At 37.9% G+C, this 18,050-nt stretch overlaps 1 protein-coding gene across 12 annotated transcripts in view; it reads right to left on the bottom strand.

Moving 5' to 3' along the window:
* Positions 1-17: 17 nt before the first annotated feature.
* LOC102690035 (serine/threonine-protein kinase Nek11-like) overlaps positions 18-18,050 on the bottom strand; it is a 60,186-nt gene continuing 42,153 nt past the window's right edge. For 5 of the 12 annotated variants that reach the window (XM_015368329.2, XM_015368331.2, XM_015368330.2 and 2 more), the window contains 3 exons: positions 13,710-13,770; positions 11,070-11,157; positions 18-5,795 (listed from right to left, as the gene is read on the bottom strand). In XM_015368329.2, the coding sequence (XP_015223815.1) occupies positions 11,072-11,157; positions 13,710-13,770 (147 nt within the window). In that variant the 3' untranslated portion in view covers positions 18-5,795; positions 11,070-11,071. Of the gene's footprint in view, positions 5,796-11,069; positions 11,158-13,105; positions 13,771-16,156; positions 17,672-18,050 lie in introns of those variants that run through there. The other 7 variants (XR_001480915.2, XR_001480913.2, XR_001480912.2 and 4 more) reach the window with 7 other exon arrangements.

Here is an 18,050-nt window from a genome sequence, read left to right as displayed (position 1 = left end):
CATTCTGGTACACAGAAGTTATTTTTTATTTCTATAATTTAATTTCTTGCAGACATAACATTAATATAGTGAAAGACTACATACTGTAGATTCATTATAAGAAAACAATTTAGTCAAAGGATAGCCTCTGTAACATATTCACAGACAGACATTGATGACTAAACTAGAAGAAAATAATTCATACTCACATTATAGAAAACCTGCTCAACAATTAAAACTACTATATAGAATGAGTATCACAATAAACCACTTTGTTTTTAAAAATAAAAATAAAGGATGCTTGTCAAGAAAGCTAACTGCTCATTGAAAGAAGCTGTGGAATGAGTCACAGCTGCACTGATTGGCTACACTAAGCTGAGCTGCAGATCTGTGAGACTTGGTGAGTACAGAGTACTAATACACCTTAAATCCTGAGGTGCTTCTCAGCTGCTGGACAGGAGGAGGTTGGTTAGTTTGTATGCCAGGTTCAATGGATTTTGGTGTACTGCAGAATATTGGGTGGTTTCCTGAGCCGGAGTTGTTGGAGTTGAGTATCACTAGTGGGTGGTGCAGTAGTGTGCTCTCCCCTTGTCCAGATAATGCTGGCTGAATCTTGAGTACTCCTTGGCTTTAACATCAGCAGCCATGCTAGTGGTCATGGATTATGTAATTAATGGGAAAAATGCAAACTGGCTGCTGCTGTCAGGGGTTCAGCTTTTTAAGAGTATTGTCTCTGGCCAAACAGGGTCAGCCAGTTGAGCTAAAGTTGAGATAATGTACTGGATGCTAATAGTCCTTAGTGAGAATGAGGTGACAGAGTAGGGTTTTTAATGCGAATGTCCCACCCACTACAACTTGTGTGAAAGTCTCAGTTAAGAGAATGTAGCAAATGGGAGACCTGTAGTAACTGAGTGGGATTCTCCTGGTCCTGTTGACTTAAGATTGTCACATTACTGAAGAGAAACTACAGTGACTTGAGTGAATACCACCTATTGAAGCGCCATTGACTTGAGGAGTCTTGTGCAGTCTTCCCTGAGAAATGAGCACCTTTAGATCTAGGATCCTGCAAGACAAGGACAGACCGCTCAAACACAGACTCAAACCCAAGAGTGATACTGGCAGTGCTGGTTGGTTGTGATGACACTGTCATTGAAAGTCTTAGGTGTCTTTTTTATTCTTAATTAAGACACTCAAGTGAACTTGGCTGTTGCATTCATACTAGGTTACCTTATTAGTGAGACGGTCAGGTGCAGATAATGTGATTAACTGTTAAATGGTTAAATTAATGAACCTTTGTGCCATCAGTATGCCGCAGAAATTGGAACCCTCCACGATGATCACTCAAGTTAACTTGCCTAAAAAATTTCCCATGCTTCAGTATGTCTGTTACATAAAATGTCAATGCAACAGCTATGAAGGATTTTGATTTTGTAACAGATTTTCTTTATCACTTTGTAATTCAGCTGTTGATGAGTTCTGTTTGAGGATGAGTACACAAACTATTTCATGATTTAAATAGCTCCATGCACCATGACCAAATTATAATATTACAATTATATATCAAATGTTAGTTATGATGTTATGTACAGTATACCACTTCAGTATTGCCCAATAAGGTTTCATTTACAATGCCTGTTTCCAATAATGCACCCTTTCGCTAGTACAGGGGTCTCCAGCCTTGTTTCCAAAGAGCCCCAATCCAACAGGCTTTTTTACAACACTATCACGTTACAAATTTCTAAAGCCTTCTAATAATTTGAATCTAATTTATTATTTATTTATTAGTTACATTAAATAATTTAGAGATTATGCAGGATCAGTCTCTGGTTACTGTTAAAAGGGCTCTCTTAATTAAGGCATATTACATGCCTAATAACTTGCAGATGCTACCAATCTTTAGAAGCAGGTGACGTACAAGTCATATATTAACTGACTGTGAGATTTGCCCTATCCACTCTAACTTGAACTAGTGACCTCCTGACCATTAGGTGTCTTTTTTTTTACAGTAACCCCAACAGCCACTTGCTTTGTCACTGTACCTCAGATGGCCAAGAACTTTGGTATCAGACTGTGACTCCATCATGTCGGTGCTGTACTCAACAACATGCTCAAAGTTAATAGCTGAGCTTGGGAATGAATTAACAAGAGTTGGATTTTTCATTTGAATGGGAAACAGGATAACACTGCAACATTGGACACAGTATATATAATTATAATATTATACAGGGAGTTAGAGCCCAGAGTCTGGGGGTGGATTAAGTAGGAGGAGATGATTAGCAATGGAATCTGGGAAGACAATTTATAGTTTATGGGGTCTTGTAAGGGAACCCAGAAGCATTGATTTGATATTTCAGCAAATAAAGAAGGTGGAATTGAATTTTTCCAAAATATATGAGGTGATCAAAGAACAAAAACTCATTTTGTTCCTGTATCATGCTTACCAAAGCCCCTTGCTACCATTTTTTCTTTTCTTAATAGCACAAATGTATACCACTCGACATGCATGGTTTAGGTGGCAATACATGAAAATAGGAATAGTAAAAAAAAAGTAAATTTGTGTTTTGTAAATATTTTTCAGGCAGGAGGGGTGCAAACCTTTAACTTAATTTCTTTGAACATTCATATTTTAAACTTTAATGCAATTCTTTTGGCCTACATTTTATGTTGTAATTTTCCAAATGTACATTATTTTTTATAGTTTTTGAAGGGAGGGAGTGGACAACTTTGGGCAAATGAGGGATACCATTTTATTGGAATATTGTTCCCATTTTGACCTGGACTTCTATTCACCACAGACTGCAGTATCCCTATTTATGCTCCCTACATGCACAGACTCTTGTGAAAAAGTGAGATCTAATATAATTATTTAATGTAACTTAAATATGATGTCAACATAATTAGCTTTGGTCCCCTTAACGCGACGGTCTCGTCTCAACATTATGGACTATGCAGATGAATGCAGCTGAATGCAGCTCAGCTGTGCTAATTTTCTAGTAGAAGTTACAATATACAGTATCACACATCCATTAGATGTGATATATTAGAGATGCCTGTCTCCAGTTTATTTCTTTCATTCATGATTTTTTCAATAAGGATATAGATAGAAAAATATCTGTAACTATATACAGTTACTTGTATATAGATACTATATAGTCTATAAAAAAGTTAAATTTCCCAGACTGTGCTACATTAGATTTAATACAAAGTGTATCATTATTTATCTATATATATATACTGTAGTAACACATACTTGGTTTTGTGATACCTTTTGTGTTGTAGGGATCAAAAACCTGTTTTTGAACAAAAGGTACTTTTTTGTGAAAGCAGTGGAAGAGGAGTCAGGTGCAATAGTTACTGGGAGAGAGGAGTGCTCCACATTACCAGTCTACTGTTTCAACCTTCCTGGCTGAACAGATAAAACAAATCTGCTATAAGCTGTTAGAACTAAGAGGAGGGTCTGAATTTAAAAAGCAATACATTGTCCTCCAAATGTATTGTGACAGCAAAGTGTTTTAGGTCAAGAAATTTGTATGCGTAACCATGAGAGTTACAATATAATATGTACTAAACTTATACTCTAGTGTATGATTTTGTTGTAATCAAATGATCAAATCCATGCATGCGATTGGAACTCAACATTACAATGAATATTCTATTGATTTTGCAGTTCTGATGCTTTTGGAAGACACTAGTTTGGAAGACACTATAAAAATATAAACATTATTTAAAAAAGGCATTATATGTTGATCACTATATGTTGAGCACTTACAGCACTTGTGTATTTGGCATTAAATTCAATTTTATTTAGCTTTGAGGAGATATTTGATTATTTCGCTCCTCATTTAGAGCTTGTTAAGAGAGGAAGAATGTATTTGAGACTGACAAAGCAAATAAAATCTGCTCATATGATTATTTTCTGTATTCTGGTGTGTATCATCTTTGACAAAGGAAATATCCTAAAGCATAATGTAATTTTAGTAGTCTGGGATTGATCCTAGTATAAATAACTATGACAGGATCATTTTTATAAATTGAAGAATTTCCCAATAATATTGTTAGTTTCATTATAATGGGGAACTGGCACCAAACAACCAAATTGAGATAAAAATTGGAAAGCTGTAAATATACATTAGTTTTCATTATTGATAATACAAAACAAGCACAAAACTATATGAAGATGAGTTGAGCTGTATTAAATAATGGTTCAAATTTGTGCTAACAAAATCCATAGAAACACGAGTTGTTTATGTAACTCCAATTAAACAAGGAATTGAAAACATTTTGAGAATTTAGAATGGCCTTGAAAAATCTCAAGATGTGCACCTGTAAAAAATAAGTTTTAACGGTCTTTGATTTTCCATGAATAATTCAATAGGCCACAAGACTGCCTAACACAGAAAAGATCACTTGCAGAGGCACGTCACACATCCAGATCTGTAAAATCAAAACACTCGGCATCTACAGGATATTAATGACAAGCAACTTAGAGATAATGTGAAGCAGTTAGGGGTCAAATACTGTGAATTAATATTTCAAAGGCCTTAAAGATGACTGCAAACTTTAAGGTAAAATTAAACACCATTAGTCACGTATGTTTCACCTACGCCCTTTGATGTTTTAATTTAAACTCAATTTGAGCTGATACAATGATTTGCGTCACGTAGCTATCTCTACAAGCAGTGTATGTGAGGCTCACCGAGTGCATGTTTGTAGATTTCAGTAAGAATGAATTACACTTTCCCCAAAGCCAGGATTTTAATTAACCTAACTTGCCTGATACAGCATGAAATGTCAAAGTCTGTTTAGTAATTACGCATTTCAATAAGACTGAAAGACTGCTCAGTTTATGGCACTTTATAGTCACTGTGTCTACCATGTACAGTAAGTCAATAAACTGAAATAATTTCCCCTAATTTCTATCCTGCCATGTATTACCTTATCAATCCACAGACATGGGGTTCAAAATAGAAGGTAAGGAATTTCACAAAGAGTTCTATCCTGTAGGTGAATGTGAGAACCGTTCAAGTTATTTAGTACGTTTTACTTTTCCCCTGCATATGGGTATTCTCATTTTAACTCATCTAAGAGCCAGTAGTTAACTGAGCCAATTAGTAAAAACAAATCACAAAAAACAAATACTGAGGCCTGGTTGATTAAATGAAAGTTTAAATATATACTAAGCATCAAAGGAAACTATCACTCATAAATGCAACAAATTGAAAAGAAGTTTTAAAAATGAAAATGTCAGTGGCCGCCACTAATCTTCACCAAGGACCTGTTAGAGATTCCTTCCTACATTGTCACCCTTCCACAGTTCAACTGGTTTGTCTTGGAAAAACACAACAGCCAGTATTTTGCTCACCATGACGTCTCCACACTATTTGTCTTCCATCAGATCTGTCAAGAAAGAAACGGCATTTATCAGTAAATTAAATATTTGACCCCTTTCTGCTGCCACCTCAGCAGTATCCTTTATCTTCTTTACAGAAGATGGCAATTACATGTTTGCCAGTATATAGCTGACAATATGTTATCCTGGGTCAGACAATGAACATCAGACAAGATTATTTTCCTACAGCCAAAAAAGCTACAGGAATTCTGTTAATGTATAGGTTATTTCACCGTTACTGCCTGAAAACAATTTTGCTGACAGATCAATCTGATGAACAGTTGGGCCAGTGTGGCATCCTTCTTCCAACCTCCCAGAACAGGCTTGTCCCTCACAGAGAGAGTCTCTCTGGAGTAGTCTGCTGACTGCTGACGCAGAGCATCTTCTCTCTGCAACGTCTCCAACAGGCAGGCCTCCTTCAATTCCGCTGATAGATAGAGGGAGTCTTTATTATTACACAGTTATGTCTTCTACTCTTCTTGCACTAATTAAAATGACGATTTCTCAATGGGTATTTATACCATAGAGAATTCGGGTTCTCGGGCTTGTGCCCTTGCCGCTCCTGCCCCAGTCAATGGTGTGGCTTAGAAGGGGTATTGCCAGCTGAGCTAAAGAAGACCTTCCTCAGTCCGGGTGGCCAAGCTCGCAGGGGAGTGGAGGGCGGCGCCGTCACTGCACTGCAACCGGCTCGTACAACCTGTGTGTTGGCCGTATTCGTTCCAACACAATTTCTTAATCAAACCATTTTTGTAGTTTTAAGGCAACACAAATACCAGTTTGCACCAAGTGTTTATATGAAATGACCTCTGAATTTTGTTATCCAAGGGGACAATACTACTAAAACAATTAACAGACCTACGTTGTCATTATTTAAAATATAAATAACTAAAATAGAGTTACTAAAAAAGAAATAATTTATTTTTAAATAAATATAAATGAATTTAAAATATAAATAACAGTATTGTCACCGGCCGAGTGACCAGGTTTGGCTCAAAAGAAAAGAAACTCCCACGCAGCAGCCTTCAAATGCAAACAAAACTGGATTTATTGCCATTAAAATAGGGATAACAAAAAAAAAACCCTCACAGGAGAACTCTCCACACCTTTCCTCCAAGACACCCTCCTCCCTACTGAGCCCTCCCAGTCCCTTTTATAGCCCCTCCTATCCCAGGGCCCTTCTCTCTTAAAGGGACTCACACATATCTGGTGGACAATTTTTAAACAAATAAAGTACTTAATACAAATCCAGAGTAGCCTGTAAAGTTTAACAAAGTCATGCAACAGCTTTTATACATTTAAACCAAACAAATAAACATACATTAGTTATTTATAGATGGCCTACTAGTAACCTTTAAGATCAGCAGTGTTTTTAGTACTGCTGATGTGGCAGTGTGGGAAACTACAAACTACAAACAGAAGACTTGTGGCTGGTGGCCATGTTGTCCAACACAACACAATACTCCAATGGAGAACAACAAAAAGGGTAAGTATCATTCACACTTCATTCGTATCACATACACACTCTCAAACATACCAGAAGGGTAGAGGGAAATATTGGAGCATTTCTCATTGTAAGAGAAAGAAAAATAACAAGCACTCTGTCACAACTATGCATGTGCTCATATGTACTTTCTCTTGCCTAAAACCTATGTACTGTATATAGTTCATTATTCATGGAACTCTTTCTACTATAAAAAATGAATTTTTATATTTGTTTTGTTATTGTTAGGCAAAGATCCAGACAGCCAGATCTAGATATTGTTTTTGGCATAAATAATAAAAATATACAAGAGTTTGGATCCTTTTAGCTTCCTACAAATATGGTTGAATATCACCTCAGCTAAGAAACATCTCCTAAGGGTATCTTCTGTAACCACATAAATATATTAGGCAACAGAAAACAGTTTTGCATTTTGACTTTAGCTTTGCATAACTTGTTTCTCCTGTGTATGAAAGCTGAAGTCAATACTTCATGTATGTCTCTTTGTTCTTCAGGGAAAAATTGTATTATGACGCACTGAAGTGTCAATAATTTTAAGCTTGTTTTTACAATACACTACGGAGGAGAAGTAATAAGGTCAGAACAGTTGATCCTTCAAGCCCCAGAGGGCAGAAAAATTCAATGTGGATTTGTATACACCAGAATCCGTTAGTTTTAGGTTTTTCTTGCTAATTGCTATCTTCCAATGAATTCATTAGGGATGGGTAAATTAATAAAACATCTCCTAAAGTAATATGGATGAAGTTAAAATTGCCTGAAAACTGTTATTATTTAATGTGCTCAGTGATGATCTCTGATTATCTGGTGGCAGACAAAGGTGCAATGAAATCGAATAGCACAGCCCTTCAAAATTACAGATTCTACACAGATTTCAGGAGACAAGTTACAGCACACAACAGATACAGGAACATCCATCCATTTTCTGATCATTTTATCCAATAAAGGGTCACAGGGGAGCCACAGCATATCCCAGCAAGCAATTGGCAGAAGGCAGGATATACTCTAGATGGGTTATGAGTCATTCACAAGACACAAAGAGAAAACACGCATACACTCACAATAGGACCGATTTTCCCAGAAACCAATTATCCTACTGCTATGTCTGTGGACTCTGGCAGGAAACCAGAGCACCTGGAGGAAACCCACACAAACAAGATGGAAACAGACAATTTCTATGCAGAAATCACACCAGGAATTGAACTCGGGACCCCAGCGTTGTGAAACAGCCATGCTAACCACTGCGCCAACATGATGCGGAAAACATCCATCCACTTCTTAACCTTCCAATTTAAGGTCATGGGGGAGCTGGAGCCCATCCCAGCAAGCAATGGGTGTGATGCAGGGTACACCATGGATGGGACGTCAGTCCATTATCAGGCAGACAAACACAGAAATGCACACTCACATCCAGGGCCAATTTTTCCAGAAGCCACTTAACCTACAAGTGTGTTTTTGAAAACCGGAGCATCTGGGGGAAACTCATGCGAACACAGGAGAACATACAGTACAAAGTCCACACAGATAAAACCCCACGTGGAGAATTGAGCCCTGGGGTTCAGTGCTGCAAAGCAGTAATGCAAACCACTGCACCACTGTGCCACCCCCCTACAGGAATATAGCTAGCAAAAATATACAAAAATAAGTCTGAAATGAATTTTTAACCATTTCAAAGATCAAAATGGTTTTCCAGTACTCTAATTAGGCCAATGGGTAAACCCTTCAGTATTATACAGTGATATTAAGATATAACTTGACAACATTCAGATAAAATGGATGAAAATCTAAAAATAGACTTTTAGCTATTCAATAATTTTATTTGTATATATTCATACATATTTCATTTTTAAAAACTTTTTTATTTAAAAAAGTGTTTGAAACAAATGGTCCTGGTGTACATACCTCTAGTATATTAACTTTTCAATGGTGTATGACAAGAAGTAAAGAATTAGACCCTAATTACTTGGGTGGCTGCTCTGCAAGCGACTGTATAGAATACTTAAATGTATTGATCTATTTTCAATGATTTATAATTTGTAAAGATGTGCTGCAAACAGCCACATCACACAAACATAGCACATACAAAACTCCCACCCTGTTGGTCTTTTGTACATTAGGAACACAATTTGCAGGACAGTGTTTGAAACTCTTTTCCTTTGCAAAAAAATGCTCCAACTTACCTATAAATGAATAAAATCTTGATTCAGTCTCTAAATTAGGCTAAAGCCCAAAAATTACTGCTTCACTACTTTTCAAAACAACTGGATCTTCTCAGGTGTGCAACATAAGTTACATAAATTATTTTCAGAATAAAATCAGGGGCATACATGAGTGAAAATATCTGTTATGGTTTTGAGAGGAGGCTAAAGAATTATTTCTTCAGTTTGTTCTGAATATTGATCAGTGCTTCAGGAAAATGATACAGGATGCTGAGAGGTCTCAAAATTAGTAATAAGGAGGAGAAAATGGGACACACAGACAGGTAAAGATTTATTCTACAGTTTTATCATGACTGTTAAAGTAGACTGATTGTCATTATATGCTTCCATGATTATAGTAATTGTTTCACTACGAATAACAGAAACCAAGGGTTAAGTGTACTGAAAGAATTATGGAGGATTTTAGTCAAAATCTGGTTTAACACACTTGGCTGAGGACTGACCCCCTGGACACAGGATGAAGAGGCTGGGACCCCCATGAGTGAGGAGTGACCAAAGGGCAGCTGCAGAGGTGCAGATGGGGTGGAGGTATGATGCAAAAAAACATGCGTGACATGAAGAAGGGCATTACATGTATTATTGATAATGTTTTAGGTGAGGAAATGACAGGAGTGATTGTGAATTGCTGAGAGCTGAGTCAGATTGAACTTGGCTGTTGTCATCCCTCCCACACTTTTTATTGTAAACTCCATTTAGATCTTCCTTTTGCTGAGTACTTCCTAACTTTTACCCTTTTAGTGGTAAGGGTATAGTTAATTGGTGAATCTCGGGCTCAAAACTGCACTGAGACTCATTTTTGACTCTGTGCCTAAAAGACAATAAAATTGACACCCTTTTATGGTTATGGGTCCATAGCTGATAAAGGGAAAAGATACTGTACAGTAAGTGCATTGCACAATGTCTTTTTCGTGGTCAGCAAAGTGAGCAAATCTCTCTGGAGGTCACCTGACAAAGGAGATCTTTCAGAATTTTCTGTTATTCAGCAAGTACCATGGCCATTTGATTTTTAACATAAAGCAACATTGGTTTATTCTTACTGCTTGAGATAAATTTAAAATAAAAGTGTAAAAAATCTGAACTCGCTGATTCTCTTTGCACATCTTTGTGAGTATTACATAGTGATGATGTTTGACTAGCTGTCAAAATCCTGCTGCCTTCAGAAGGGTGGAAACTACCACACAATCATTTCAATGACTGAGAAGCTTTACTTAGAATAGCTTTTAGACTCTAGCTGTTCTATGTGAGTTAAGGAAAAAAGAAAAGTGTCAAGTGGAATGCTTTCCATTCTTTGTGTAATTCCATTTGATTGGTGTTGACGTTTCCTCATAGTATCTGGCAACATTTGCTGGTTGGAAGTGATATTCAGATTTTTCACGTATGTGTTAGCTCTTGGCGCCCCAATGAGTTCATAGAGATAACATGATCAGGACTGGAAGCACATTGTGGGATTTTCCTGTTCCTATAGCAACACTGGCAGCTCTAGGAAAAGTGGTTTGTTGGAAAAATACAGAAGACCACCTGAATGGAATGAACTTCTGGAGTTTTACTTGTGGGGAAAAAAAGCATTGATTACTTCTCTGGCTCGCACAACAGGTCCAGAAGAATGCAGTCTTTTATTTCATTTTTTATTTCAGTCTCACTTCTGCTACATGCCTGAATTGAACTGGTGCGATGGCTCAAAATGAAATGACACGGTGGTATAAAATAAGAAATATGAATGAGCATGGGGAAGCACTTTTAAAAAAATATTGTAAGGGTTTTCACTAAAGGGACCTAGTGAAAATTGAAGACCCCTTGCAATATCTGAAACATACAGTTCTACTACACGCACGTGACATCTCCAGGACAGCTTTTGTATTATTGTATTACATACTAAAACTTAATTCTCAGCATTATTATCTACAAATGTAATCTAATCATGGCTAAATCCTCACCAAAACAAATGGAAAAAACACTTAAATGTGTCATTATTTTTTGTACTCACCGTTAAGGGTCTTTGATTGTGGATTCAATGAGTGAACTTATAGTCTCGTCCAAGTTTGTCTCTGTGAGGCTATTTTCTTGATCATCATCTGCATTCAAACATACAGACAAATTCGAGAGAGAACTCAATGAGCTGTGAAGGGATAAACACAGTATTATGCATTTTGGTCAGGTTCCATAAGGATGAATGTCACATAGCAAGAACAGATCTAATTCAAATACAGTGCAGAATATGCACTAATTATTGTCACCCAAAGGCATTGTTCTGTGATTTATTAAAACAATTACAGTACATTAGATTGGACTAAAACTGCTGCTTGGTAGTTTTTAAATATTTATTACCAGTAAATGTTTACAAGTTTTATCCAATGTGTGTTAGACTGGAGAAAATATTACAAAAATTATATACAATTATTTTGTTTTTATTGCAGCACAGATGAGGCGATGTTGTTTTTATCTGCATAGTCACTGATCATTTTATTTTGAATCTGAAGGAAAAAGAAATGAAGTAAATGAGAAAAGTGTTGCCTAAACTCTGCAATGAGGTGAATCATAAGTGTCATAATTTGCAGGAGGAATTCTCCCTTCTTCTGAGAATAAAGATCTTTTTTGCATTTGAATTTACTCAGAGCTAATTTTCTGTCTTGGGAGAAATTAGCTGCAAAGCACATATCAGCTAACATTATGTGAACACACAGCTGAGGGAATGTGATTTTTTTCTGGCAGATCTTGACAAGGAAGAGTTCTGCAGTGGTAAAAACTGGAATTAGTCTTCTTGGCCAGTTTACACACTGAGGAGGGAGAATGTGAGGCTCAGTTCTTTTCTAGTGTCAGCATTACAGCAGGGCGTATTACGTTTCTGAGACACCTGTGTATCAAAGGGATAGACTCTATGACTTTTGTAAAGGAAATCTCAATGGATGGACAAAATTATATTGTATTTGGATCAGCAATCTTGTGTTTCATTTGACTCAAATCCTCAGTGTTTTAAAGGAAACTAGCTGTACACCCTTGATTCAGGCACAGGGAGTGAAAGGAGGGAGGAAAGGAGGGCACTAATTGCATCCTTTCTGTAGTGTTCTTCAGGGAATTGTGGCACATTGGCTATTAGGTGAGATAAATGAATCCTACTCAGAAAGAGGCAACTGTGGGGTCTTTAGAGTAATTCCTTTCACGAGTAAAGGTCTGAGCCTGCAATGCTATCTATTGTGTTTCATTGGGGCAATAATCAGTGAACCCTGAGTAATACTTGTGTCAAAAGTAATATCTGTTTGGTACATAGCTATTGCTATCTAAAGTGTAGAAGACATTATTGCAGTTCCTTCGAGCAGCATCCCAGTGAATGAAGTGCATATTAAGTATGCATTTTTGAGATTTGGTCAGCTGTAATGGAATAAATAAAAAATTTGCACCTGCTTAGCCCTACTAGAATTTTGCCCTGCTGAAATTGCCTCGTCAAGTTCAGCTCCTGTTCTCTTGATCTCAAACTGACTAGCATATTACTGTATTTAGGCTGGCTCAAACAATTTGCTTCTAATACGTTTCTAATTCAAAGGTACTCTGTTATTTCTTTGTCAAAGAAGAGAACATTACATTAAGATTTGCTTTTAAACACAGACACAGCCAGATGTTTCTCAGTATTATTACTCAGACATCCCCCTCATCCAAGGGCTGCTAAAACTAATCTCATATCTCAGTGATTGAACTATAGAGCCTGCATTGCAAGTGCTGAGAAACAAAAAGCCACACTGTCTGCATTGCTTCCTTTCACCATAATAGATTTCTGCTTTAGTAAATGGCTTTATATGTGAACATAGTTTATATTATGGTAAAAGCTGGAAAAGCGGAGCTACTGTACCAATTGTTCTACAGTATGTCTCATTTACCTTTGCAGCCCTACATTTAAACTGCAAAGTGGCCCAATATAACATTGAAACATGGATAAAGCCCTATATAATGGTATTTCACACAGCAGGTTTCGTGTTCTCATCTCAAAACACAAGCGTTTTGGGTCTGATCCCATAAAGCACCTCTTACTTCATGATAACCACTTCCACTTGTACGTTGAAAGTGTTTTTATCACCCTGGAATTTGCATATATTTTCCTTGCTGCTTGCTTCTGTAGATTGAACCATGGAAATTGTTTTTTTTCTTGAGAAGATGAAGGGCAGACATAAAAAAAAAACATGCTTACTTGGACACTGTAGAAAATAAACTTAGTTTGGATCCTTTTTTCTTTTATTTTCATGTACCTCAGTTATAAACAATCAGTTTATAGGTAGCCTTACATTTAGCAACTTCACAGAGCATAGTTTCAAACCATGACAAAACATAACTGGGACATGTTGAAGGAATCCTACAGTAGAACAGAGGGGAGCATCTTAACAGTATATTCATACATAATCTGGCGTGATGAATTATATCAAACCATTATGCACTATAGCAGAGAGAAGCACAGTTATGAAGAATTTATCAGAAGAAATCAACATGGACTTGCCTAGGGAAGAAAAGGTTTGCAGGTTTTCCAGTATTTCCAAACATTAATCATTACCAACAATTAATGCAATTTCCCATATTTTTCTTTCTGTACCTACCTTATAAGAGTCTTAAAGTGTAACTCAGTGGATACCTGAGGACTGACCTGTGGTGCTGGATTCCAGGAATTTTAATAAACAGCTCTGATAGGCACGGAGAGTGCTGCTCTGCAATCAGAGAAAAAAACAACATTCACCTGCTATCAGCTGTAGAGGAGATGGGGAGATGGGCATCCCTGCACAGGAACATTAGCTGCTGGTAGAAGATTTCCTGTTGCTCAGTGCTTCATTAAATCTATTCATTTTGTTAGTGTGCAGTACGTCAAATTTAGCCATTTGGGGATCTCTCCCGTAAATACTGCAAAAATATTTTATGAAATTACTGAAAAAATGTGTTCCGATTTTTTACAGGCCTGGTGTGGTGCACAGTATCTGAAGCATAACCACACACGCTTAATAATGTCCACCTACCGTACTGTCCCATTATTGTACTTCTCTTCGTTAGGAAAAGCATGAAATTTCAGGGAGAAATGCAAACTATTACATTAGCCTAAGCTAACCCTGAGTGATTGCACCTGCAGCATAAAAGCCAGTGGTTGCAAAAGAATAAGAGGTAGGACAAAGGAAATGTGGAGCAGCTGTGTGGGAGGGGGGCTTTTGAAAATGAGTCTTTCCTGGTGTGCTCTGGGGCTTTCACCTCCTAGAGCTTTTATACATTCTGATTTTCCAAGCACTGTAGTATATAATTATAGAAACGTGGAATCCATTACATTACATTATTGCTCTGTTTCTCTGCTATCTGGATACTTATTATTTCATTATGTTTACACAGCATTTGTATAGCTTTTCCAGTTTTTGCTAGCCTTATTGTTGTCTTATAGATTTAATTTCTGTTTGCCCTATCATGAATTGTAACAGTGTGATTGCTCCATGTACTTATACAATGTAAAGTTATACAAAAATAATAATGAGACACAAGTCTGTTCCAGTGGGTTTTCAAGATGTTTTAGAACACAAAAGAACTGGCATCATTTCCCTATTTTGAGACACAGTGTTGAATGAGAGAGAAAACTGAGCACTAACAGATGTGCAATGATAACGAATATCCCTGATATGAATACAACAGCAGGAGAAGCCCACATAAGGAGAGCCCCAATTTAAAAACCATCCTGTGGGTGTTGGCAAAAGATGATGTGGAAGATGTCTCCTGGTGGAGATGGATATCAGGATTCCTAGCCACCAGAGACACACCATCTGGTGTAAATCTCAACCCATACAGTTCCCTGGATCCAGCCTCTGTATCCCAGGGGTCCTGGCATGGATAATGACCCTGCTATAACAGTGTGAGATAAGGGCAAGGCCCTTACCCATAAAGCCATACAGCTCACTCTGATTTCAGTAGCATTAAGTGCACTAGTAAGCATGTGACTCCACATGCCAGTCCATCTCCGAGCTTAACCCCAACCATGCTGATGCCCACTTATACAGCTGGGTGGACTGGAGCAAGTGGGGTAAAGTATTGTGCTCAAAGGTGCAGCTGTCACGGATGTCTGAAAAACGGGACGAACCGTGGAGAGGCAGGAGAGCGGAAAAAGACCCATATGCGTAGCGGCGGAATGGGTTAAAGGCCCTGGCTCGTTAGTGCAAAGAGTTCAGGAATGCCGTATAGAAACCTATGCCCTCAGGGAGCGGACGTGGGGCGCCCTGGTGCTAGGCGGGTCTCAGGACATCCGAACGTCAATGCTGAGCGAGGGGCGGAGTGCAAGACCCGGAAATATATAGTCCCAGAGGGAGAGAGCAACACCGGAAGGACAGCAAAGAACCGGAAATGAAAGACAGGACAGAGAAGGAGCGCCCTCTGGCTGCAGAGGGCGTGACAGCAGCAGTAGGGACTTCAACCCATGACCCACCCATTGGAGCCTAGAGGCTTACCCGCTATAATAATAATAATTAATAATAATTGCTTACACTTATATAGCGCTTTTCTGGACACTCCACTCAAAGCGCTTTACAGGTAATGGGGACTCCCCTCCACCACCACCAATGTGTAGCATCCACCTGGATGATGCGACGGCAGCCATAGTGCACCAGAACGCTCACCACACATCAGCTATCAGTGGGGAGGAGAGCAGAGTAATGTAGCCAATTCATAGAGGGGGATTTATTAGGAGGCCATGATTGGTAAGGGCCAATTGGAAATTTGGCCAGGACACCGGGGTTACACCCCTACTCTTTTCGAGAAGCGCCCTGGGATTTTTAATGACCACAGAGAGTCAGGACCTCGGTTTTACGTCTCATCCGAAGGACGGCGCCTGTTTACAGTATAGTGTCCCCATCACTATACTGGGGCATTAGGACCCACATGGACCACAGGGTGAGCACCCCCTGCTGGCCCCACTAACACCTCTTCCAGCAGCAACCTTAGTTTTTCCCAGGAGGTCTCCCACCCAGGTACTGACCAGGCTCACACCTGCTTAGCTTCAGTGGGTTGCCAGTTGTGAGTTGCAGGGTGATATGGCTGCTGGCTATGCCATGAAACTCCCATTTATAAAATGTCATACAAGAATTAAAACTGCTGTTTATAATTGGTGATAAAGTTTGGATGTACAGTATATGAAAAAATCAGTATGTGGTTAAAGGTAGCCTTCAGTCTCAATTGATAGGGTTGGAGATAAACGCTGCAGATTGGGTTATTACTGGTGACTTAGATTTTTCCCAAGATTTTAGTTGAAAACCCATGGAAAAAAACTCATAAAAAGATAGGATCCACTTATTAGCTTTTGTTCCTCAATTATTTTTCTGCAGGCCCCTATCTCACACGCATCCTTTCTGTTTTAAACTCCATCCTTAAAAAAGTGAATAGCTATTGGAATCTTCCATTCCCAATTTAACCAGAAAGCAGCATGTATTCAATTTTAAAAAAGGAAATTACACTGTAGTTAGAGGCAATTCAGCTCTATAAATGCTGATTATTTAATAGCACATTATTTAAACAACTTCAGAAGGGGTCATTGCGGATACGTTTTTCTGAATTTTGATGTCCAAGGTTTTTAGTTTTAATTGAAGATACTCCCAGGAAATGCAATTAGTCATATCTATATAGCAGACAAACCCTGGCCCCAAAATTATTCAGTCTCTCATCTTTGGAAGAGGGTTATTAAAGAAATGACAGATAGGAAGGCTTTAGAGAGTGATTAAGTTCAGCCATGATTACCATTGTCTGGATAAGCGGATTTTTTTTTTACCTAAAGAATCTGGAGAAATGGCATGTTTGATTCATGTCTTTATAGTTTTACGTGCATGGTAATGACTCCACAGATATTGTGATTGAGAGGTTTGTGTTTCTGTCCAAGCAGAAAGCTGTCATTTATGGCCCAGGGAATGCTATGACTGATATTTTCACTTTTTTCCAAACTTTTAAAATTCATACCCTTTTGGTATAAGGATACTGAAATCCCCTGTCAGCTCCTTTGAGCACAAAACTATATGAAAGGTGCTAATGGCACAGATCTCCATGAAAAGACAAATCTTTACTTCCTGACAACAAATGAATAATCGGTGTTACATCATAGTAAGCGCCAATAGATTTACTTAAATAAATAAAGGCAATGAACTGTATGAACTGCCAACTGCAATGTTTTAGGTATCAACCTTTTGATCTCTGAGGATTGAGTATAAATATTCAAAAGGCAAGCAGAAGTAAAACCTCGCAGAAGCACTGCCTTCTACATGGATCATCTAACAGAGTCATTCACTCAAGATAACATGGCTTACTCCGTCTTCTACAGAAGATGTATTAGCTTGACACCCTGCTGTTTATAAATCAGTTCTGTAATCTAATCAGGGTACGTTTTTCTCCCAGTTTGCTCTAACTACAAGTGATTAATGTTCTTTATATTTTCAAGACTAGATTCCCCCTCCTACCAAATAGATCCATGGAGGTAAATTGTCCATCACATCTTTAATATTTTATTTCTGTGATGCATCCATAGTTGTAGAAGTATTGTATTTATTCTAATTATTTCCCAGCTGTACTGACAATGCATTCTGCTGCTCTCCTGAGACCAAACTAAAAAAACAAAGAAACAGTCAAACCATTAGCATGGAACCTTCAGCAAAACGAAGTACTGTGTAATAAAGGGATCATTTCCTACTCCCAGAACAACAGTCATGGACTGTAAGGAACTGCAAAGATAATAGGGAGAAAGAAAGAGGAGTAACAGAGTTGGGAGCTGGAGATATTAAGCAAAAAAGACATGTTACCTGTGGAATTATACAAAAGAAAGCCTATTAGCGCAAAGGAGAAAACGATGATTGAATTTAGACAAGATAACACTGCATTTAAAAAAGAAACATTGGATTTAAAAACAATTATTATTTTGTTCTCCATTACATTAATGCTCTTCCATAGTATTACATTTTGATTTAATTTCCTTTGTTTTCATTCA

This window comes from Lepisosteus oculatus, chromosome 20 (assembly GCF_040954835.1).
Source record: "Lepisosteus oculatus isolate fLepOcu1 chromosome 20, fLepOcu1.hap2, whole genome shotgun sequence".
Classification (NCBI taxonomy): domain Eukaryota; kingdom Metazoa; phylum Chordata; class Actinopteri; order Semionotiformes; family Lepisosteidae; genus Lepisosteus; species Lepisosteus oculatus.
The sequence above is the reverse complement of the archived record's forward strand: the minus strand, read 5'-3'. Positions and strand labels throughout refer to the sequence as shown.